The sequence below is a fragment of the Diadema antillarum genome, unplaced genomic scaffold (assembly GCF_040938485.1).
Source record: "Diadema antillarum isolate AM-2024a unplaced genomic scaffold, OU_Dant_1.0 seq00000136_RagTag, whole genome shotgun sequence".
In the NCBI taxonomy this organism is placed as follows: Eukaryota; Metazoa; Echinodermata; class Echinoidea; order Diadematoida; family Diadematidae; genus Diadema; species Diadema antillarum.
The window spans coordinates 1,936,974-1,960,858 of NW_027271213.1; the positions used below are offsets into that span (position 1 = coordinate 1,936,974).

The window sequence follows — 23,885 nt, forward strand, 5'->3', positions numbered from 1 at the left end:
AAGAGGATAGACCTGTCCCGTTCACCGCAAGCACAATTCCCTGAGACACCATAATGTAGAACACTTTGATACAAAGAATTGTAGCACAGAGAACAATATTGGAAGTGTCTTCATCTGAAAGATCTTGGCCGAGTTAGGGACCGTAGTACGAAAATCTACCCGTGAAGCACTGGAGGGAAGTACGTTGCTTTCATCGTTTGTCTCGCTCTTCAATAAAGCCCCATCTTCAAATGACGGCGTCTTCAAACGAGATATCGGTGGAGGAAGACGTAGAGGGCGCTTTGCTGTAAATCTTTTCCACGTGATTTTTCTCCTTCAGTCCCGCCTCTCTCCTGAACGCCTGGGAGATTTCCTCGAAAGTCTTGTTCTTCGTCTCAGGAAGCTCGAACCAGAAGTAGAAGACGCAGACGGCCATGAAAGAAGCAAACACGAGGAAGCAATACGGCCCCATCGATTTCTAGGTGAGAACGAACAACACAAATCAGGTTAAATGAAAGCAAGATATTATTCAGAGGATTGAAGGTTCAGGTGTGAGTTTCTTCAATTTGTCTCCCCCTACATATGAAATTTGTTAAGACCGCAACTACTGATCTGTTAATGAACAAACATGACGGAATTTCATTTGTAGAGGGAGACAAACTGAAGAAACTCTCACAAATCAGGATGTCACGCTTCTTTTATATTTAAAACAAAAAACAAAAAACAAAAACAAAAACAAAAACAAAAACAACTCCTCAATACCAATACAAGTAGATAATCGTGATCCCGCTGAAGGTAAACCTATGGGAAGATGCTCATGGCGCTCGAGTAGAACAGACGTGTTTTTTTCCGAGAGCACGCTGTAGCACGCTGTAGACTGGACAATTTTGAACAATGCCGTATGAGCTGAGAAGCGGGAACATGACACAAGAGACCCGGCCAGCATCCCGCAAGTTAAGGGCTATGGAGACCCAGACTGAGCAAGCAGCCTCGGAGTTCGAAAGTTTTGTCAGGAAGGGCATTTCAGATATTCGTGAAATGCTTACGGGTTTTGAGGAGGCTCTAGAATTTCAGAGTAGACGCACTACTGTATTAGAACAGAAAGTTGAGCCACTGGAGAGAAAAGTAAGCAATTTGGACAGTCGCATGCAATCTTTTGAACAGCGTGTTCAACAGATCGAATTCGCAGAGAACAAACTGGAACGTTTTTCTCGCCGCAACAACTTTCGAATTGTCGGAGTACCACAACTGCCGAATGAAAACCCCATGCAAGTAGCTACAAATTTGCTCAAAGATTTGTTTGGACTGGTCGACCCGAAAATTGAGCGTGCCCACCGAGATGGACCTCAGCTGAAGAACCTCCCACGTCATCTTCTTGTGAAGATGCTCTCCTACCAGGACAAGCGGTACATCGTTTCCCAACAGAGAGCTAAGTTAGAGAAGGAGAAATTCTACATAATAGATGACTTAACGAAGAAAGACCGAGAAGAGAAGAGAAAGTGGAAGAAAGAGGTACAGCAAGCCTTTCAGGCGGGAATACGCTATCACTTTTCCGCTGGGAGATGGCGGGATGGGCGTGGCATTCCTGCCGCTTTTTACGCAGCCGCTACTGGCCCGGGCAATACAACCATCCACCCGCTTGACACTCGGGATGACACTCCCCATCGCACTACGCGCTTCTCCTCGGCCAGTAGCTCCGGGAACCGAGTCAGCGAAGGCCGTTCACCGCATATTGATCCCGCACACAGCCCTACAGTGACCTACTCGCACAGCGATGACACCCCTCCGCCCCTCACCCGTATTGTCACTGCCATGGTTCATACCCACCCTGAGTAGTTGTGTCCACAGGTTGAAATTACTAGTAAGTCGCTATTACTTAACTCTTAATCTTTAGGAGATGGCGGGATGGGCGCCATATCAGCCTTCGGATATGCACTTAAAGCCAAAGGACCGGTATATCGCCTGTGTTAATTTCATTTGCAGCCGCTAGCTGGGTATCATTCGTCTATGCATCGTTGTGCCCGGTCGCTCGGTGGTAAGAACGTCGTTACATCAGTTTCGAAGACGCAGCTACGGCGAAAGGAGCGGTAAATCGTATCGTGACCACTGTTTATTTCATCCGCAGCCACTGTAGCTGGGTATCATTCGTTTTTGGATCCTTTTGCCCGGTCGCTCGGTGTAAAAAACGTCGCTATATCAGTCTTTGGACACTCAACTACGGCCAAAGGACCGGCACATCGCACTGTGACTATCATTCATTTCATTTTGCTGCCGCTAGCTGGGTATTTTGTCTGTGAATCCTCACGCCGGTCGCTCGGGGTTTCGTTCGTTACTATTTCAGTCCTAGACACGGCAGCTACGGCCAAGATCGGCTTACCGCACTGTGAGTTTGTAGTCGTGCATTTACATCCTTATGTTCTGCCATATTCTAAGCACCTAAACAGCAGCTCCATATTCACGCGAGTCAATATGTGATACTGTTTCAGTTCTTATGCCGAAATTGTTTTTGCTCTAAACGGCTTTTTATATGTTTTCTTGTAGGAATCGTGCTTAGCAGTGCGGCTCTCGGAATCGGAGTCTGATTCGTGTTTGTCATAGCAGCCATGTTTTGGAAATGTTTTTTGTTTTTTCTCGAAGCAAGCCTGATTTTGTATTTTCATGTTAAAAGGGATAGAGGAAAGAACAAATACATATGTCGTATTAGCTCTACGTTTTCAATGCAAGTTGATGTGTGTGGTACCAAGCTCTCATACTATTGTATTAGAAGTGTTTCGGGATCAGTTAACTTACAAAGTCTGTTTTTAATGAGGTCGTGTTTTTTGAGTAAAAGAACCTACTGTTATCTATGAATGCATTTGGTATATATTCATTGAACGTCAGAGGTCTTCGTGACAGAGTTAAACGCTTAGAAATGTTTAACTGGTTACGTAGTAAAAACGCAAATATTTTTTTCATTCAAGAATCTCATTCCTCCCCTCAAGATGAAAGTATATGGGCGAAAGATTGGGGACATGGTGTAATTTATTTTTCTCATGGTGCCTCAAACAGTAGAGGTGTTTGTATATTGTTTAAAGACGCCTCGCTGGTTACAATTAATAAACATTATTGTGATAATAATGGAAGACTTCTTATTTTGGACGCTTTGCTTGATAATCAAAAAATTACGCTTGTCAACGTTTACGGTCCAAATATTGATGACTCTTTGTTCTTTTTTGATGTTTTGGAGAAACTGTCTGAATTTGACTGTGAGTCAATTGTTTGGGGAGGTGATTTCAATTGTGTTTTAGATGTTAACCTAGACAAGAAAGGAGGCAGAGCAATTACTCATTATAATAGTGTTGCTTGTATAAATGAAATAATGGAAGAATATAATCTTATTGATGTATGGAGATTTAGAAATCCTAAAACTCGTACATATACTTGGCATTCGAGAAATATCTTTTGTCGTTTAGATTTTTTTCTTATATCATGTAATTTAGTTGTTCAAGTTGACAAATGTGAGATCTCTCCTGGTTTTAAAACAGATCATTCAGCAATATCCCTTAATTTTTCTGTAGTAAATAAAATCAGAGGACGTGGTTTTTGGAAATTTAATACATCTCTTTTACAAGATGAAACATATGTTGAACAGATTCGTAATTGTATTAAAGAAACTAAAACTTTATATTTTGAAATTTTAGACCCAAATACTTTTTGGGATTTTTTGAAATGTCAAATGAGATCTTTGACTCTTAGATACTCTATTCAGAAAGCAAAACAGAATAAGAAATATGAAAATGATTTGCTTGAGAAAATAGGTAATTTAGAATCTGATTATGTTCTTAATCCTTGTGATTCTCTGGCCCAACAGATAAAATGTTACAGAGATGATTTAAATGTTTTGTATGAAAAGAAAACTCAGGGTGTCATTATTAGATCCAGAGCAAACTGGGTCGAGAATGGTGAAAAGAACACTCGATATTTTTTGAATTTGGAGAAAAGGAATCAGAGACAAAAACTTATTACCAAACTTTACAATGATAATGGTGAACTTGTTTCATCGACAAAAGATATTTTAAACACTGTCAAAGATTATTATAAGTTGATTTACACGTCGTGTAATCCTCCTACTGTAGAGTTTGAACATTTGTTACCTAGAGACACTCAGGAAATTAAATTGTCTGAAAATTTAAAAGAAAAATGTGAAGGTTTGATCACACTCAATGAATGTCTACACAGTCTTAAAACTATGAAGAATAATAAAACTCCAGGAACTGACGGCTTCCCGTGTGAATTTTACAAATTCTTTTTTACAGATCTTGGAGAAATGTTACTTAATAGTTTCAATTTCTCTTTTACTTCAGGCAAATTATCCCTGGACCAAAGGAGAGCAATCATTAATCTTATTCCAAAAAAAAATCAGGATTTACTTTTTTTGAAGAATTGGCGGCCCATATCTATTCTGAATACTGATTACAAGCTTTTGGCAAAATGTCTTGCCCAAAGGTTAAAGAAAGTGTTGTCTGATATAATAAGTTGTGATCAAACCGGTTTTATGAAGGGGCGATTCATTGGTGAAAATATTAGACTGGCATTAGACATGATTGACTGTGAAGCTACTGGTTTTATGCTGTTAGCAGATATAGAAAAGGCATTCGATAAACTGGAATGGTCATATATGTTTCAAGCCTTAAGATATTTTAACTTTGGAGATGATTTGATCTCCTGGGTGCAAATTTTGTATACTGATATTCATTCTTGTGTTTTAAATAATGGTCATGCCTCTGAGTTCTTTAATCTTACGCGAGGTGTGCGCCAAGGATGCCCCCTTAGCCCGTTACTGTTTATAATCTGCAATGAAATAATGAGTATATGGATTAAAAGAGACGATAACGTTAAAGGGATCATAATCAATGATGTTGAAATAAAGATAAGTATGTATGCTGATGATACAACATTTTATGTTCAAGACACAAACTCTCTTGCCAGAATTATGTATATTATAAATCAACTGAAAATATATTCTGGCTTGTGTATTAACCGCAACAAATCAGATGTTATTGCTTTAGGATATTACAAAGCCCATCCTCCAGATGTATCCTTTTTGGGTTTCACATATTCACCAGGGCCTTATCGCCTTTTGGGTATACGTTTTACTACAAACCCAAATGACTTATTTGAACTCAATTTTAAGCCTAAAATGGAATTACTGAAAAGAATTTTTAGAGTTTGGGCTCCTAGAAATTTAACCCCAATAGGTAAGATTACTCTTGTTAAATCTCTCGGTATATCTCAATTAGTATTTTTATTCTCTGTTCTTCCAAAGCCTCCAGATGATTTCATAAAAGAAATTGAGTCTGTTATATATTCATTTATATGGAGCAAGAAGCCAGATAAGATCAAACGTAAAATTATTATTGGAGATTATAGTGAGGGAGGACTACGAATGATACACATTCAGTCAATGATTGTTGGTCTTAAAACCGCATGGGTAAAACGCTTTTTAAACCCTGATAGTAGGGGTAGCTGGAAATGCTTTTTTGACTTGTCAATGAAAGATCTCGGTGGAGACTTATTTTGGATTTGTAATCTTGATTGCAAGGATATGATTAATCAGGTCGGAAATATATTCATACGAGAAATTCTTGTCTGCTGGAGTAATTTAGTTTTTTCTCAGAACCCTCCTGACAGATATATTCATAATCAGGTTATATGGAATAATTCTTGCATTAGAATTAATGGAAAAGTTGTTATTAAGCATAATTGGATAAATAAAGGTATTACGAGAATTTATCATATTTTGAATGAACAGGGTAATTTTCTTTCATTTTCACAATTTAGAAATAAATATGAAATTCAATGCAATTTTTTGGATTTTTTTTCCATCATATCTGCAATTCCTCTTAACTGGAAAAATCTTGTTAAAAAACCTCAAACTCAAGATAAAAATTATCAAGAAGAACTGATTCTTGAAATTAAGAAAGCTCCTAAAGTATGTAGATTTATTCATAGAAAATGCGTAGATAATTTTCGTGAAGTTCCAAAATCACAAGAAAAATGGAATTCAATTTTGATAGAACCAGTCACTGACTGGGAAAAAATCTATCTCATTCCTTTTAAAAGTTCATTGTCGACAAAATTGCGTTATTTTCAGTTCAAGATTCTACACAACATCCTCGGGGTGAATAAACTGCTAAAACGAATTGGTTTGTCAGATTCTGATTTATGTACCTTTTGTTTAGATACAACCGAGACAATTACACATTTGTTCTGGGAGTGCCCTTATACTCAACGTTTTTTGAGAGAGTTCCAAAGACAAGTTTTGAAAGATGAAGTTATTCTCACATTTAACGATTTCATATTTGGAATCTTAAATGGTCCTTTCACTACATTGAATTCTGTTTTTTTATATGCCAAATATTACATATTCGCCACAAGATGTAAGAACGGTACATTATCTTTGGCGTTATTTCAAAAAGCTTTGAAACATTATTATGAAATTGAAGAAATTATATATCTAAAACAAGGTAAAATCATTGTGTTTTTAGATAAATGGAGACATGTTCAACTTATTTGAACTGTCTGATGTTGTTTCGTTACAGTGTATTTCATGTTTCTTGATGATTCAAGGATGGGGCTGATGCAACACTTTCATTTGGTTCGTAGTCAAATATATGGAGGTATTTTCTCTCGGAAACTGGTAACATTCGATTTTGTTTGTAGAAAATAATTCCATACTTGGAATCCACCTTGCATACATTTAGTTGTTGCAACGTCAGGTGGATATTGACGTGTTTACGGGTTGCCTGGAGCAACCTTTGCCGGGGAGGTATGCATGAAAATAGTTTAAAGGTCTATGTACCCGCGAGTTACTTTTAACGTTGTTATGATGTAATTTTATTTATGCATGCTTTCGGGCAGGGTATGGCAACCCGGTGGCTTTCTAGGAGCCTACCTGGGTGTGGCGTGTGTAATGTAAATGTATACACTGTACATACTTTCGGGCAGGGTGCATCCTTGGCGTTCCAATGGCTTGCCGGAAGTCCGCTGGGGGCCTGCCAGAGCGTGGGGACGGCGGGTGAATTTTGTATGCTAATTTCTAGATTTTCTGTCCATGGGGCCTATTAGTATTTACGAATTTCCTTTTATTAGCTGTACATGGCAATGTGGCTGTGCGTGGCCCTGTCGCTGTGCTCAAGTGTTACACTTGTGTACGGCGGCGGGGCTGTGTGTAGTCAATTGCAATGGTCCTGTGGAAGTTATTCAATGTGCACTCGTCGTCGCCATGTCGGGCGGGCCTGGGCGGGCTTTCGGACTGCCAAAAGTTATTTTATCCTATTTTCGCATTCTCGCATGTACGACCCTTTATAGTATGTTTTTTAGTAAGAAGATATTTAAATATTTGAAAAAAAAAGTATAAAAACACAGATATGTGTTTAAATTGTTTGTATCAAAGAAATGTTTTTGTGTTGAAGTAATAACTTTGTAATTCATTTATCCTCTGTAAAATTATGTTGCTTCGAGAAATCAATAAATTCTATCATTTGAAAAAAAAAAAAAACCTATGCAGTCAAACTTTTACGTATTATGATTTGAGCGGACACAACTATGGATTTTAAAGTGCTGTGCTGTATCAACCACACACATGATGATATGAAGTAGAATCAGAGGGTCAGTTTCTCGTAAGGGGTTACTTTTACAGATTGAAGTTTATTGAACAAACAGGGTAATGGATATCAACGTTACTTTCATTATAATATTGTGCATTCATACATTGACTGTTTTTGACAGCTTCCCGTGTGGGTTAAGATATGTCATCTGATCTGCATGTGACTACGCATATTTTTTTCCTATATAATTTACTTGAAATCTTGTTCAATGGCATGAATGATATTGGACGACTTGCTAATTGTTTTTGATAATACCTCGAGCGTAATTATTATGGTCTATAATAGGCAAGGGTCTAAGCAATAAGTTCTAACCACTGAGATGGTGCAAAACCTGGAGCAGTAATGAACGTGGTTGATGACGTCATCATTTACGCGATTAATACTGCTTGACGGTATTTGCACATGTTTGAGCTAATGTCACGTGGTAATTAGTCGACCAATCGAGCAGCAGAAATCCTTGTTAGGTGTTGTCCAATTTAATAACTCATTATTACGAGCACATATTCTGCGCGCGTGACATTAGGAAAAGAAAGAAAATGACTCACTTGTAGATAGGGAAAGAGTATGCCGATGACAAAGTTGGATATCCAGAAAATCTGGCCCCCAAGAGCCATGGCGGCACTACGAGGACCCTGGTCCCAAATCTCCGCACACAGAATAAACACCGTTGGACCTGGTACGGGGAAAGAAATCCGAGTCACTCGGTGATGGTACTGCTGACGAACTTCCTCAACAGTAGTTAAATGACAAGTTCACCGAAACATTTTATATGGGGATTGAATGAACGCAGCCAGTAGAATACATCAGTGCAGGTTGAGGAAAATCGGACAATCCATCTAAAAGTTCTGTTTAATCAAGTTCCCTAAAATGTGAAAGGTTTTTTTTTTATTGTCCTTTAGTTCTTTTACCCTGATCACCGGAAATATATTTGTGTACTCACAATGAAGCCTCGCTCGGGTGACTAAAGTTGTTTGAATAAAACGTTTCTAAGCTTTGTAATCTTAGTTTTCATTATGAACACTCGGTAATATTTCGAGCATTACGTAACTTTATTACATTCTCGATGTCTTGTATTCTTGTATGTTTCGTCATTGATACATTGTACAATATGTAGCCTGCATTCTGCACATTCAAGCTTTTGTATTTTAGTAGGTTCCTCAAATTACACGTTATTCATAATTGCCCATATTCACTGCCTTGTGTTGAACGTCTCTCCTCAAATCGAATGGAATGTAGATTGTATAAACTTTGGAATATGGAACAATAAATTAAAAAAAATATGAATATTCAAAACTTCAGCTCCACCATCGCTGGATGGGAAGACTACAACAGTTTGACATCACTGCAGGACAACGATATGAGGAAAATATAAACAAATTCAACATACTTTCACATATCCATAAAATTTCATTGTTTAAAAAAAAAATGGAAAGTACGCACTCCCTGGACTTGTTACTGACACAGATTAAGAGTACCTAATATCATTCATACTGCGTTCTGATAGAGGTAAATCACATGCTCTTTAATTTTGCTAGATGCCAATTTTCCGTATTTTTTAAATAGTGTAAAAATGAATTCATCTCATCAATAAACGTGCCATGGAGAAGCTGTGTGTTCCTTACCTGGACCAAGACTGACCATGAACGTGTGTACCGCCACCAGCACAGCGCTGAGCCAGGGCAACCATGGTGACTGATCCTGCACACGGGGTAGGTACGGGGAAAAAAGTTTTGAGTCAATATTTGGTTGAACTATATGATTGATTATAAACACTCACACGAAACATCTTCACACAATGCAGTGACGTAATGTATTAGGTTATTATTGTCACTATACAGTGTGAATGAAGCGTTTAGGACGTAATCCTTTTCATTAAAATATACTTGGCGACATGCAAATGTGTGAACTAAATTCAGACTATTGACCCAAAGATAACGGAAAATGCCACGCTGTCAGCCAAGTCAGAAAATGTCCCTTCTCTTGAATAGCAGAACACTCATAATAAAGACCTCATACATTTATATTGATGTGATATACGAGTATCAGGTAGTGTCATTACTGTGTGAATGAAGCGTTTCGGACTTAAAGTCCTAATTGTAAATGGGAAACATGCATAATATTTGAACTACATTTAGCTATGGCCAACAAAAGCATGGAAAGTAGGCCTGTCTTACACTCTTCAACGCTGATAAAAATGATCAGAATCGTCCTCATCGAACGTGATTCACAGAGATCATATTGATTATAGTTCGACACCTAGACAGAAAACTCGGATATGATGTAAAATTATGTTGTAGTGTAAAAATGTGTGTGTTTGTTAGTTTGCTTGCTTGGGTTAGTTGGTTGGTTTTTTCTTCGGTTCAATCCACTGATTAACTTTTTATACATGTATTTTCATTGGGCATGTTGGAGAGGGCGGTCATCTCTTGAAGCAAGTTTGCTTTTCTATGACAGCTTTTGCGGAAAGTTTTAGTTTTTATCTTATTACAAGAGAAGGGGGAGTTATTTTAGACAATGTCACATTAAATAAATAAGAGATTTCTTCTTTTATATAATTTCCTTACAACCATTAAAATATCTATGAATGATCACGAATATTTTCATAATATCGTACGTCCATAAACTCAACATTTAATGTTTCGTTTAAGGTTATAGTCATTATGCATTTATTTGTGTATTTTGGTTTTTTATGTCCATGGTCTTTTCGTTTGGTCTTTGAACCGTGAAGATGTGGCAAAAATAGCAATGCACAGAATTGAACTCAACTGAACTTACCACTTAAATCTGACAGAAAATTGGGGAAACAAAGCCAACAAAATTTGTTCCCTTCTGACACACACACACACACACACACGACAAACTGCGCGATGGATAAACACGTGATAATCTGGTTTCTTGTACCCTATCACAGAGCTACCAAGTCTCACGCATTGTGAGTGAGACTCAAGCATTTAGGATCTGTCTCACGATCTCACGCATGGCACCCATTTTTCTCACGCATTGGGACCACAGCTTAAAGGATTAAAGTGAGAGTTGCAATTGAAGGCATATTTCCCTTTTGTCTTTCAAAATAAGTAAAAAATAATCACTTAAGTATGCACCAGCTTACACCATTAAGAGCTAAAAATTGAAAAAGCTCCCTACCGTGGGAGGGAGGACACCCCTCTCCCACACCGGGCCCTCCCCTCGTTAGTCTCTCAGTCGCTTCGCTCCCTCGCTCATGCACATGCGCGCGCGCCGAGATGCCGAATCATGAAAATCTCACTCATAAGAATTTTTTTGAACTTGACATCTATGCTATCATAGATGGGAGAGGGGCTGACTGAAAGAACATCAAACACATCTCTAACCCACTGTCTTTACTATGATACGTTGGTTCTTGTACGAAATTGATGGACAGATTTCTTTTAATATATACAAATGTATGCTAAGTCCCTTTCTCTTAACAGCTAGAAACCAGCTACAAGCGTTCTTCAAACTGCGTCACACCGACAAGATCATTTTCTGTCATGATCAACATTTGTTACAGATGCGTTACATGAGCTAGATGATAATGTATGTATGTACAGTGACTTTTGCCATTACATGAAAAAAGAAATACCTTTGGTGATTTGACTCTAAACGGGGTATGATATTTTGATGGAAAACAGGAACTATTGCACATGACGACATTTACAGATAGCTGATGGCCTTTCAGCATAAAATAAACAGTTACCCTGTATGGCCCTGGAAGTGACCTATGGAAGATATGTGCTGTAGAAACCTAGGATAGTGTATGAATTGATTTTGTTCTACCTGACTCCTACGAAAGCATTGAATGTTTATTTATGCGAGCAACCAAATGACCCGTAGCGGCGGATTTGATTCCCCTCCGCAGAATTAACGATTGCAAGCGACACTAACGGCGGCCAGGTGGCCCGGGGCCACCAAAAACGCATGTCGGGCCACCAAAATTTCAGAAATGAAGAATTTGGTGGCCTAATCGGGCAACCAAAAAAGGTCGGATGTTTGCCTCTGGGCCACCAAAAATATAAGTTAGTGTGGAGCCCTGCTATAGGGACAAAACCGCTGCGGTCACTGAACTCTGTACCAGGCCAGGGACATCGTTATAATCCCTGTACTTATTCACTGAGCCACAATAGACGTGGATACTTACTGCACCTAACCGACGTAAACAAAAACAATCAGCTGCAGAAATAAGTAGTCAATGTCAAACCCGTGTCCTCTTTGAGAAGTAAATTCTGAATTGATTACCTGAAATAAAATGCAGACGGTGAGGCTAGACAAGGTCACTACGCATGCGCACAAAGGCAAGATGGTAATTGGTCGTCTCCCAAACTTGTCCAGACAGCAACCCTGCAAAATATGCGAAGAAGTATACAGTGTACGTGGGATGTTAGTGCACTTTTTTTTTTCTAATACCGTGACCTCATAATTATCACATTGCAGAATTATCCACAATAGATGAAAATCAGCCTGCAAGAGTAGCAAGCAAGTATAGTTTCCTTTCAAAACAAATACATAGATGTAAAAGCATAGCTTTTGAGAGTTCTATTGCGCAGCGGAGTTATAATCAAACAAACCTTTGTGAAATGTGTCATTGTGACAAACACTGTTCGGGCTCTACGGCCTCTAGCAAGTGAATTAACTGATGACCTGCATGGCACCTATACGCGTATGTTTATGATTATGGTATATGCTGAAGAAATCGTCACGTCACCTTTTCAGGTCCATTCTATGGATGGAACAATAGGGAGCTTTAGATTTTAGACGCGCGGACGTTCAAAGGGGAAAAAAACATGATCTGAGAGTGCGCAGTTCCTTAGCGCGGGTCAAGTTGACGCACGCTTCTGCGCACGCTCAGATCATGTTTTTTTTCCCCTCTGAACGTCCGCGCGTCTAAAATCTAAAGCTCCCTAATTTTGCAGGAGGAAATTTGAAACCATGCAGACCGTCCATGTCTTTTACCATTAGGCAACAAATACACATCTAGTGTTTCTCTCTTGTTTCACTTGGATATCAAAAAGAACGCAAAACAGCGCATAGTGAAATATAATTTCAACATTTTTCCTTATCTTTGCATTCATCCTAGATATTTGTGAGTTAGGCCTTCAAATGGATTGCAGCAGCATTCAATACGTTCTACTTAAGATTCTAAATCATAAGGCAATGTGTATTCCTTTCATGTTGTCTATATACCTATATAAGGCGGAGATAATTTCTCCAATGAATTTGAACTTTAAACATGAAAATGATGGTGTCATCGTTTACGTAACACTGTGCACTCTTGTTTGTCCATGAATTATACAGTTTCACTCTATACATGCATCTGTAGTGAAATAGTCTTCAGCACTGCCATTGATGCGACGTTTACCTATAGAATATTTCAAACAGAGAAGCTCCTTGCAGAATTAGCACCATGTGATCATGAGGATTTTTTTTCCCGAAGTTCCCACAAAACGCTATTTGCGTTGACGACTTTACCCTAGCAACTTATTGTAATTGTCTTAGACCTGTCCAAACTTCGCTCGTTTATATTGTCTTAAACATAAAGGAAAGGGCCACGACCGCCATGGCTAAGGCAAAAGGGCAAATAACTCAACAACGCAGTCATATTAGGTTTATTTTCTCTACATAGGGAATGCATCTTTTAAGGCAAAGATAAGGAAAGCCATTGTCGCAACTAGATCGCGTTATCTATTAACTGCAGTGGTTGTTAATCCTAGATAACGCCATGCAGTATATATTTGAGATGACTGACCATAGCAGGACACATCCCTCCCTTACGAGGAGTGGACCAAACGACATTATATAATCGCAGTCTGTTCCATTGGTTGAGTTTTGAATATAAGGTAATGTCTTGCTTGTATTTAAAAAGCAACCATCCATGACTCAATAATCGGCTGCTTTTGGAGGTCTCTGCCAAACCATTTTTGGTTGGGTATATACAGTCATGTTTTGCATTAGTGGGTATTCTCGCATGTACGACCTTTTATAGTATGTTTGTTAGTAAGGAGTTATTTAAATATTTTAAAAAACCATAAAAAACACAGATAAGTGTTTAAATTGTTTGTACCAAAGAAATGATTTTGTGTTGAAGTAATAACTTTGCAATTTATCTATCCTCTGTAAAATTATGTGGCTTCGAGAAATCAGTAAATTCTATCATTTGAAAAAAAAAAACATCCATGACTGATTACAAATACCTGTAACAATCGGTTCCATGACACTGCCCCCTGTGGCATTTGCTCCCATGAAATATTTGCACTCTAGACCCCAATTTTAATCCTCATATCAAACTAAACCTAAAACCCCATTCCAAGCAATCGTCGCATGAGCAAATATCGTGTCACCGTATAAGAATCATAGAACTACTGAGCAAGGATAACAGAAATAATGGACAGAAAAAGCTAGGTAAGCTTTCGACTGACATTATTTGTGGATCCATTCAAAATGTTGATCCATCTATATACACACCGCGACAAAAGTGACGATAGCATTCACGATTGCGATCCACACAGTGACGATACCAATTTGTCCAGCCGTGAGTCCAGCCGTTTGAAAAATTTCAACGAGGTAGAACCAGATCTTTTGGAAAAAAAGAAAACAAAGAAATAATAATAGAACACAATTATCTAGAGGTCAATGCCCGATGCATTGCACGGAGCACAGTAGAACCATGCGAGAATGATTAGCGCCATTATTGCAATAATAGACAAAGATCATTTACCTGCCTTTCATTGCAGGGTAAAAAGAGTACAGGTGGAAATCTTATTGAAGGAGTCACTTCGAAAAAAAAGAAGTATCTTGTGTATATTGTTTGTTAGTATATTGTTTGTTATAGTCTTTTCGACAAACAGAGCTCGATTCGAAATTGAGCTTTTTTTTTAGTATGTACTTTTGATCGCTGTGGAGCGTCCTTATGTTTCATTGGAAATACTTTGTAATTCAGTTGAGATGTGCAAAACAATCGCTAATTTTGTAGTTCGTAATTTAATGAGGTGCCATGATGATATACCATATCGCACCTCGCACTCATCTATCAGCACACATACCTTCACACGCACATTCTGTATGACTTGCCCTATTCCTTCCTTCCCTTCTTGTCTGCTTTCAGTAATTTGTAAGCAAGTATTTATGATCATGTTATGGTCAATATGTTGTTCCTATATAAAATATGGATGAATTAAATCTATGTACACATAAAAATGTCCAATGTCGGTATTATTTACCTGACGAGTTTAATTCAGAATTTTCTAGTAACGAACATTCTCTCAGTATATTACACGTTAATGCTCGCAGTCTTCAAAGAAATTTTCAAAATATGCAATTATTGTTGTCTGCGATAAATATGAAATTTTCAGTTATTGGTGTCACAGAAACATGGCTTAACGACAAATCTCCCCCTTTATATAACATTGATGGATATTCTGTTGTCCGGTCTGATAGAAAATGCGGACGAGGGGGCGGAGTTGCTTTGTTCTTATCACACTCGTTATCGTTTAAAGTAAGACCTGATTTGATATATAACGGAAATGAATTTGATTGCATGTGTGTTGAAATCAATATATGTAATAGAAGAAATATAATACTTTGTGTTGTATACAGGCCCCCTCATACAGACAGTAATTTATTTTTGGAAAATTTGGATGTTTTATTAGAGCTGATCAATCAAGAAAACAAAGATGTTTACTTGATGGGTGATTTCAATATTGATCTTTTGAATCAAGGAAGTAATGCTAAGAATAAGTTTTGCAATATTTTGCAAGCAAATTTCTGTAATGTCACTATAGATAAGCCCTCGAGAATGACGGTTAACTCATCAACATTGATTGATAATATTGTTACTAATATTGACACAGATCATTCGAAATCTGGTGTTTTGTATAGTGATATATCTGATCATTTACCTATATTTTTTTATCTGTGACGAGATACAACATTCCCATGTCAAGCAAACAGAAAGTAAGAAGAAGCGCAAATTCACATCAGAAAATATATCATTACTCAACGACGATTTAATCTCGGAGACATGGGATGATGTATTGCTTTGCGCAGACCCAAATATTGCTTATGATACGTTTTGGAATATATTTCTTTCTTATTTTAACAAACATATCCCCGCAATTGAAAGGAAAAGTAATAGAAAAATTAAAAATCCATGGATAACAAAAGGAATTTTCCGATCAATAAAGAAAAGAAATATGTTATATAAATGCAGTTTACGGTATCCTAATAATGATAATGTTAATCGATATAAATTATATAGAAATAAATTGACACAAATTATAAGGCTTTCCCGTAGGATGTTTTATACAGAAGCTTTTCAAAATGCTACTGGAAATATGTCAGCCACTTGGAAAGTTATTAATAATGTTATTGGTAAGCAAAAGAATATGTCAACATTTCAAATTATGCGTGACGGTCAAACACTCTGTAACCCTAGGGATGTAGCATGTTGTTTCAATGAGTATTTTGTTGCTATAGGTCCAAGTCAAGCTTCAAAAATAGATCCCACACAAACTGATTTTTCGCAGTATTTAGGTGCGTCAAATGATAATTCACTATTTTTTTAAACCAACAGATTATGGTGAGATTCTTGACATTGTTCATTCATTAAAATCAAGTTATGCAACTGGTCATGATGAAATGAGTACGTATTTTTTAAAACAGATTATTGGTAGTATACTGACACCCTTAGTGTACATTTGTAATTTGTCACTCTCAACTGGCATATTTCCGAATGCATGTAAAATTGCTAAAGTTATTCCAATATATAAAAAAAGATGACTCTTCTTTTGTATCAAATTATCGTCCTATTTCTATTCTTCCTAGTATATCTAAGGTAATAGAAAGGCTTGTATATAACAGATTGTATGATTTTTTGACACAATATGATATATTTAACCAAGACCAGTATGGTTTCAGGAAATTTCATTCAACAGATATGGCACTAGCCGAATTATACGATAGAGTGTCGACTGCCTTAGCTGAACAAAAACATGTCATCGGTGTTTTCATGGACCTAAGCAAGGCATTCGACACTCTTGACCACACCATCCTCATACGTAAATTGCAGTCTTATGGTGTTCGTGGCATTCCACTTGAATGGTTTAAAGACTACTTGTTAAATAGAAAGCAATATGTGTACTATGAATCTGTTAACTCTGAAGTATTACCTATACAATGTGGAGTCCCACAAGGATCCATATTGGGAACGTTATTATTTCTAGTGTATGTAAATGATATTTCAAACTCATCTAAGTCACTGCAATATATTATGTTTGCTGATGACACCAATGTATTTTGTTCCAATTCTGATTTTCATTCGCTACTAAGAACTCTTAACACTGAATTACCGAAATTATCTATGTGGTTTAAGAGTAATAGATTATCACTTAATCTGAAAAAGACAAATTTTATGTATTTCTATAACAAGAAGCACAACAATGAAATGCAACATTTAAATATTATAGTGGATGGTGTATTATTGGAACAAAAACAGAGTATTAAATTCCTCGGAATACATATAAATGAAAATATGAAATGGAATGTTCATGTACAATATATCTCTGATAAAGTATCTTGTAATGTTGGTATACTTCAAAAGTTAAAGTATTATGTCCCTCAGAATATTTTATTTATGTTATATAATTCACTGATATTATCGCATATTTCTTATTGCAACATTGTATGGGCAACATCAAAAAGCCACATTGATAGTATATTACTTTTGCAAAAGAAAGCAATACGTATATGCACCAACTCAGGTTATCGAGACCATTCAGATCCTTTATTCGCAGAATTAAGAACACTTAAGGTAAATGACATTAACTTTTTGCAAAACTCACTCTTTATGTTTCGCTTACATAATGGTCAGTTGCCATCTTCTTTTTACTCATTATTTCAATTAAATAAGGAAATACATTCTTATCCAACAAGACAATCTGATAAGTTTCACTTGTACAATCCCAAAACAGTGATGGCTCTGAAATCTGTCAGACATACCGGACCCGATGTTTGGAATTCTCTTCCTTCTGAAATTCGAAGTTTAAAGTCCACGTATTCTTTTAGGAAGGCTGTAAAAACGATGTTGTTATCTGAATATCAGTAATTCCATTGTCATTGTTATATACACGAAATTCTTTCGTACAAATATCGACACAATTAATCTATTATGTAATAATGATTATGTAACCGACCATGACCTGTATCAACTGTCCACCTGTACCTCGTTGAAGAAATATTTTGTCATGTCTTGCGAAATCAGTGATACAGGTGATTTTATTTTGTATAAACCTTTAGTGAAAGCAGACAAGCCTCTCCCTTCCTTTTCTCCTTTCAACTATCCTATCTCTATGCAAGTCATCCCTCCCTCCTATTCTCCTTCCGATGTAAATTATATATCATGTTATGCTACGGGGGCTGCACGCAAATCAAGCTACGCTTATGCTGTAGCCCCTCTGTATTATTCATTGTAGTATGTTTTGTTGTACTTTTGCTGTACATTGTACACAGGCAATGAACAAGAAAATACTTATATATATTGTGATATTTATGTTTGTACATGAATGTGTATATGTACAATGATGATACAGAAACCAATAAATCAAATCAAATCAAATCAAATCAAATATATACCATTGGCCTTGGTATTAAGGTCAAAGAGAATTGTCCTCCTCCTCCCAACAAAAATAATGACAATCGACAACAAAACGAACAAAAACAACAATCAATAACTGTTTGTGGTCAGAGGTATCGAAATTTGACAGGTCCTTTCAAAGTGCAACTCAAGAGGTCCAGCAAATAACTATACGTTTTACGTTGTGGTAAGACAATTTATAATCGATTATTTCTTTTGATAAAAGGGGGCCAGGTCTGAAAGTATATTGCCAGTAGTCAACGACCTCCATGCTAATCAGGTACTGATCGTTTTATCATGGTCTTACTAGAGTTAGTTTTTAAAACATGTTTGTTTGTTTTTTTTAATACATACCACATTAGCACCCGTCATTGAGCAGCACAAATTGCAAACGATGGTGATCAAAAGCGGTTTTCGCCACTCTCGATTACGGAGTCGAAGGATGTCGACGATGCCGACGGCATCCTTGCCGCCGCTGCCGAGATGGGTTTTCTCTATTCGGTCGATCTCCTCCGTCACGTTTTTCGACCCTCGAAGACTTTGGAGAGCTGGAGGATGAAAACAAAGAGGAAGAGATGATGACGACGATGATGACGACGACAATGATAATGATGTTCATTATGATAATGATGATGATGATCATGATGATAATGACAATAATGATGATGATGATGATGATGATAATGATGATAATGACAATAATGATGATGATGACGTTTATGATGACGACGATGATGACGACGACACCATTCAATAGTTAGAACTTTTGAATCTTTAACTTTCGAACTTATCGAACTTTCTGGGAACTTTTACTTCAACTTTTGACTGCGAGCTATCATTATATGATCTGTTTTACTGATCATGCAGAGGAGCGACAAGATGTAGATTTTGCTTTTAAAACGGTTACACATACAAATATATTTTTGTTCTTTTTTCCCTCAGCCTTTCATGCCAAATGCATTTGTTGCACACAAGAGACAGTAGAGAAAACTACATTGATTAGCAAGGATACATTCTGCATGTCAACACTATCGTTATCAAATGCGCTGTTATCACGTTTACGTTACTAGCCGTTATCATGTTTACCGCACTATACACACAGTTTGTCTCGTTTTTAGTTAAGATTTTTGATGTTTCCGGAGATTTGCATCGATTACAATGGGATTTGTCATTTCCTGCATAAAGGTAGCATAGGAAAGTCATTTCGTTAACTCTTGTTTATTCAGCGTTACAATCTTGCCAAGTCACGGTGACATAATAGACCGGTCGATGACATCGCTGGCACTAGTAACCAATACAATTAATAAGAATAATAATGATAAAATGGTGTCAAGAATTGTCCATTATCTGTTGAACAGCAGCTTGATGAGTGGATATCACGTTTGTCCAGTCAATAAAAGATTTGACCAATACAATAAGAATTATAATGATAAAATGATGTCAAGAATTGTTCAGTATCTGTTAAACAGCAGCTTCATGAGTGGATATTACGTTTGTCCGGTCAATAAAAGATTTGACTGTTCGTTGGTGACTGCTTGAAAGAAAGTTGGCAAATACAGAAGTAGGCATCTGCTCGACAAAGTATTTGACGATAATCACCAGCATGTCTTCATTATACTCTTAGCCAACTGATTATAAGTTATCTTTATAAAGCTCGGCAAGCATCAAACATTACTCTACAGGATATAGAGTATGGGGATATTAAACAGCATATTCAATAGAGCTAATAGAGCTAAGATTTATGGGGATATTGAACAGATACTGAATAGAGGTAATAGAGCTAAGATTTATGGGGATATTGAACAGATACTGAATAGAGGTAATAGGGCTAGGATTCATGGGGATATATTGAACAGATATTGAATAGAGGTAATAGAGCTAAGATTCATGGGGATATATTGAACAGATACTGAATAGAGGTAACAGAGGTAAGATTCATGGGGATATATTGAAAAGATATTAAATAGAGGTAATAGAGGTAAGATTCATGGGGATATATTGAACAGATATTGAATAGAGTCGTTATACCTTTAGTGGCACTCCTCCGATCCCGCCGCTTGATCAGCAACCATCTCGGTGTCTCGGGGCAGAGTGAAAGGGTAGCGACTTGGAAGAGACTAATCACAGCGATTGGGATGCCCGTAAGGAGAGGCCAGCTATTCTCACCAGTAAAGACGTACAAACCGAGGGTCTTGATAAGAAAATAGGAGATAACACAATGAAAAGTTATGAGCATATAGTTCTCATTCTAATGGCGAAGAAGTATACGTTCTATGATTTCACATAGCTTACAATGAGTTTAGAAGGATAAAGTGTGACAAAGTTAAAATAAGCTAAAACTAAAATAAAGTAGGTACCTACCTTGTTTTGTGGAGACTTTCGACCCCATCATACTAATCATCAAAATAGTTCTAAAGTGTGAGTTAGGAATAGGAATAACCAGTGTAAAAACATAATCAGTATAATCAATGTTAAGTATTATCAAATATACGAAATGTGAGCAATGCTTACACACACACAAAAAAAAACTAACTAAACCAAACTAAACCGTTTACACTTATGGTTTAATGAGAGAAAAAAAGAGTAATATCTCCTTGTATTTAGGCTTTATTGCGAAATCTTTACGGTAGGATGTTTTGTTAATAAGACTGAAATACACAATACATAAGTGATAACTCCAACATCTTTTTTTTTTTTTTTGAAATCACTGCTCCCAATGGTAAACAGTACTTTTAACCTCTTTTAACCTGACCCAGAGATTTGAAATATAGGATGAGGTCTCCATTTTTTTTTTCACTTCATGTGTACTCTTTGGTAGCTTTGTGCATATCTTTTTTTTTCTTCTTGCAGGTATACCGTGCAAGTGCATCAGGATTATCTCTTTTCCCTCGAAGACGGGGTTAACTGCTAAGAGGCGTCTCATTCTATGCCTTTTTAATGAAGTTTATATGAATTTTCTGCACCGAGGGGAACAGAGCGCAGTTTGTCCGTGGACAAGAAAGCTCATGGAATACAAGAATTTATAGAGAAAACAAAAAACTGAACGAAAGATTACCCCGTCGGCCTCATGCCAAAAGGGCCCTAATAGTGTACAAAGTCTAAGGTGTTAAGGCCCTTTTGGCATGAGGCCGACGACCCCCCCCCCCCCCATCATTTCTGATACAACGAACATAATATGGTTAGTCTTTGCCAATACGTTCAACCCATTTCACCCTGTGTTTGCTTTTGTTAACAGTGTGTGTGTGTGGGGGGGGGGGGGGGGGGGGGTTGAAGCCGTTTCGCATCACAGGAAATCGGAAGTTATAATCTTGCTATTAAAACAAAATACCTCCATGCAATATCACAGCACGAGGAATATTCTCACAAGGATTACACCCCCTATCGTACTCTTCATCAACAATTTAGTTTTTATTCTCCATGACCATAACAATCACTACAAAAACAATGACGCTGTTCTGATGAACCATAAGATAAGCTGTGTCACATGAACTTTCAGACACACTTGCACTTCGCTTAGTTTAGATATAATGCATGAGATAGTCAGATAAAAACAGCAATGTAAACTTCCAGCGAAATGCCCTAGCCCACTACCCCTTTGTCCATTATGACAAATTTATGGACCTCATTCTATTCCGGGATGGTAAATTATTTCAGGTAATTTTCCCACACGACAAACGCGATGAGCTTTGCATTGTATATGAGAGGATTTAATACTGCACGCAATAATCTTCAAATTTTGCAGTATAATCCCTGATACAACTCGGTTGTTTTACGGAACGCCTAAAGTTCAGTACCCTTTCAGAGGAGTCGATGACCGATGATCGATGAAAATATTCAAGATTCAACGATTTTCGTTGACTGAAAGATATCATTGTAATATTAGTCAACTGCATCGAGGGGTATATGGAAAGTAAGAAATTCAAGAGAGACAACCTGCACGCAGGTCCCCCAACATGGAAATTATAATCTTTGTAATGTTTGTATTTCTCTGTAGAAAAACTATGAGGATCTCCTATTTCAATATAGAGTGATATGTCACAGTATGAAATTTAAGATAAATAAAAACATTGTCTACATAGCCATCTTTTGATCATACCACTTATTGAAAAGCAGCAAATCTTTGGTGTGTTCATGCAATTGCACTTACGCAGTATTCTTGATAGCACTGCTATCATCGATGGGTATAGAAATCAAATTAATGAGATTCGATAGTTTTACCAACCCTCATTGTGTTATCATTTAGATGTCATATTATGTAGGGTCTACTTTATATGTATAATAATAATAATAATAATAATAATAATAATAATAATAATGTTTATTATCGTCATTATTATTATCATCATTAGGCCAATTATCATTATTATTACTACTACTACTACTTCCACTATACTACTATTACTAGTATTACTGGTGTTACACATATTACATTCGTGTTAATATTTTGATAATTAATGTGCTAACACACCTGTGTGTTTAGACGAAGCTTCTCGACAACCAACAAAACAAAAAGACACCGTTCAATCCACACCAAGGTTTTCGGGTTCGCTGCTCTTACCTGGGCCACTGCAACACCTATGTTGCAAAGAACGCCGTGCATCGATAGGATCATTCCTCGCAGAGGGGTCGGCGAAATCTCAGACAGGTAGAGTGGGATCACCACTGAAACTACACCTGTATTAAGATGTGGTCAGTGGAGGGAAACAAAATGAAATATTAAATGGGTTAGTCAAATACCGGTTAGTGATTGGCTAAACACAGTCACGTGATAGAGGCAAATTGGCTATGTTCGCCCGTGGGCAGAACATTTTTGTAATGTTCTCCCATGGGAAAATATCTTCACGTAACAAATGGCAAACAATACCAAACGATTGAACGATCATATTTTTCACGCAATCGACAGGATAAATTTGCCTATTCCATACAATGCGAAAAAGCAGATGACCGATTATTGCAATGCGTACGAAAGTGTGATTTGACTATTAAACCCATGAACAGATGATGACTTTGTTGTCGGGAACACGTACCAAACGTTCCACCCTCAGGGTTTGAATGCTATTTTGGGAGGCTATAATAACCTCCCTCAATAGAATTTCGAACCCTTTGGGTGAAACATTCGGTATGTTCCCTCCCCCGCCAGTCATCATCTATAGAATAGTAGTGCGCCCGTGCGTTTCAACGAACCAAGTAGTAGAAAGTTAGTATATCCATCATGTTTTATAAACAATACATATGTGTATACAACGCAAATTGTTAAGATACATTTTCAACAAACCATATCGTCATAGGTCTCTTCGAGACGTCCCTAATACACAATTTCCCCTAAACGATGCCGATCTTCGTAAAAGTAATGCCGTGTTCCCTGTTTAATACAAGTTTTTCTATCGCTGCATGCATCTTTTATGACACCTTGAAATGCATTGCTACCTCTTGCTTTTGGTTCCTTCCTCTTCCCTCATTCTTGGTTGAATTTCAGTTTGAATCTATTTAGTTTCATCTGATATTATCCAACGAATATAAACACGAACTGAAAACCATATTATATAAAAGGGAAAAGAAAAACGATAAAATATGTAATTAACATGAAAGTTGCGAAAAGGGTTAGAATAGATGCT

At 37.2% G+C, this 23,885-nt stretch overlaps 1 protein-coding gene across 1 annotated transcript in view; it reads right to left on the reverse strand.

Moving 5' to 3' along the window:
- Positions 1 to 226: 226 nt before the first annotated feature.
- The window catches only part of LOC139727590 (solute carrier family 2, facilitated glucose transporter member 5-like), a 60,747-nt gene continuing 37,088 nt past the window's right edge, over positions 227 to 23,885 (reverse strand). Inside the window, exons 4-11 of the mRNA XM_071638572.1 lie at positions 22,829 to 22,944; positions 20,299 to 20,461; positions 18,625 to 18,818; positions 14,106 to 14,216; positions 11,883 to 11,984; positions 9,251 to 9,326; positions 8,174 to 8,301; positions 227 to 457 (exon numbers count right to left, since the gene is read on the reverse strand). Coding sequence (XP_071494673.1) covers positions 227 to 457; positions 8,174 to 8,301; positions 9,251 to 9,326; positions 11,883 to 11,984; positions 14,106 to 14,216; positions 18,625 to 18,818; positions 20,299 to 20,461; positions 22,829 to 22,944 — 1,121 coding nt within the window. The remainder of the gene's footprint in view (positions 458 to 8,173; positions 8,302 to 9,250; positions 9,327 to 11,882; positions 11,985 to 14,105; positions 14,217 to 18,624; positions 18,819 to 20,298; positions 20,462 to 22,828; positions 22,945 to 23,885) is intronic.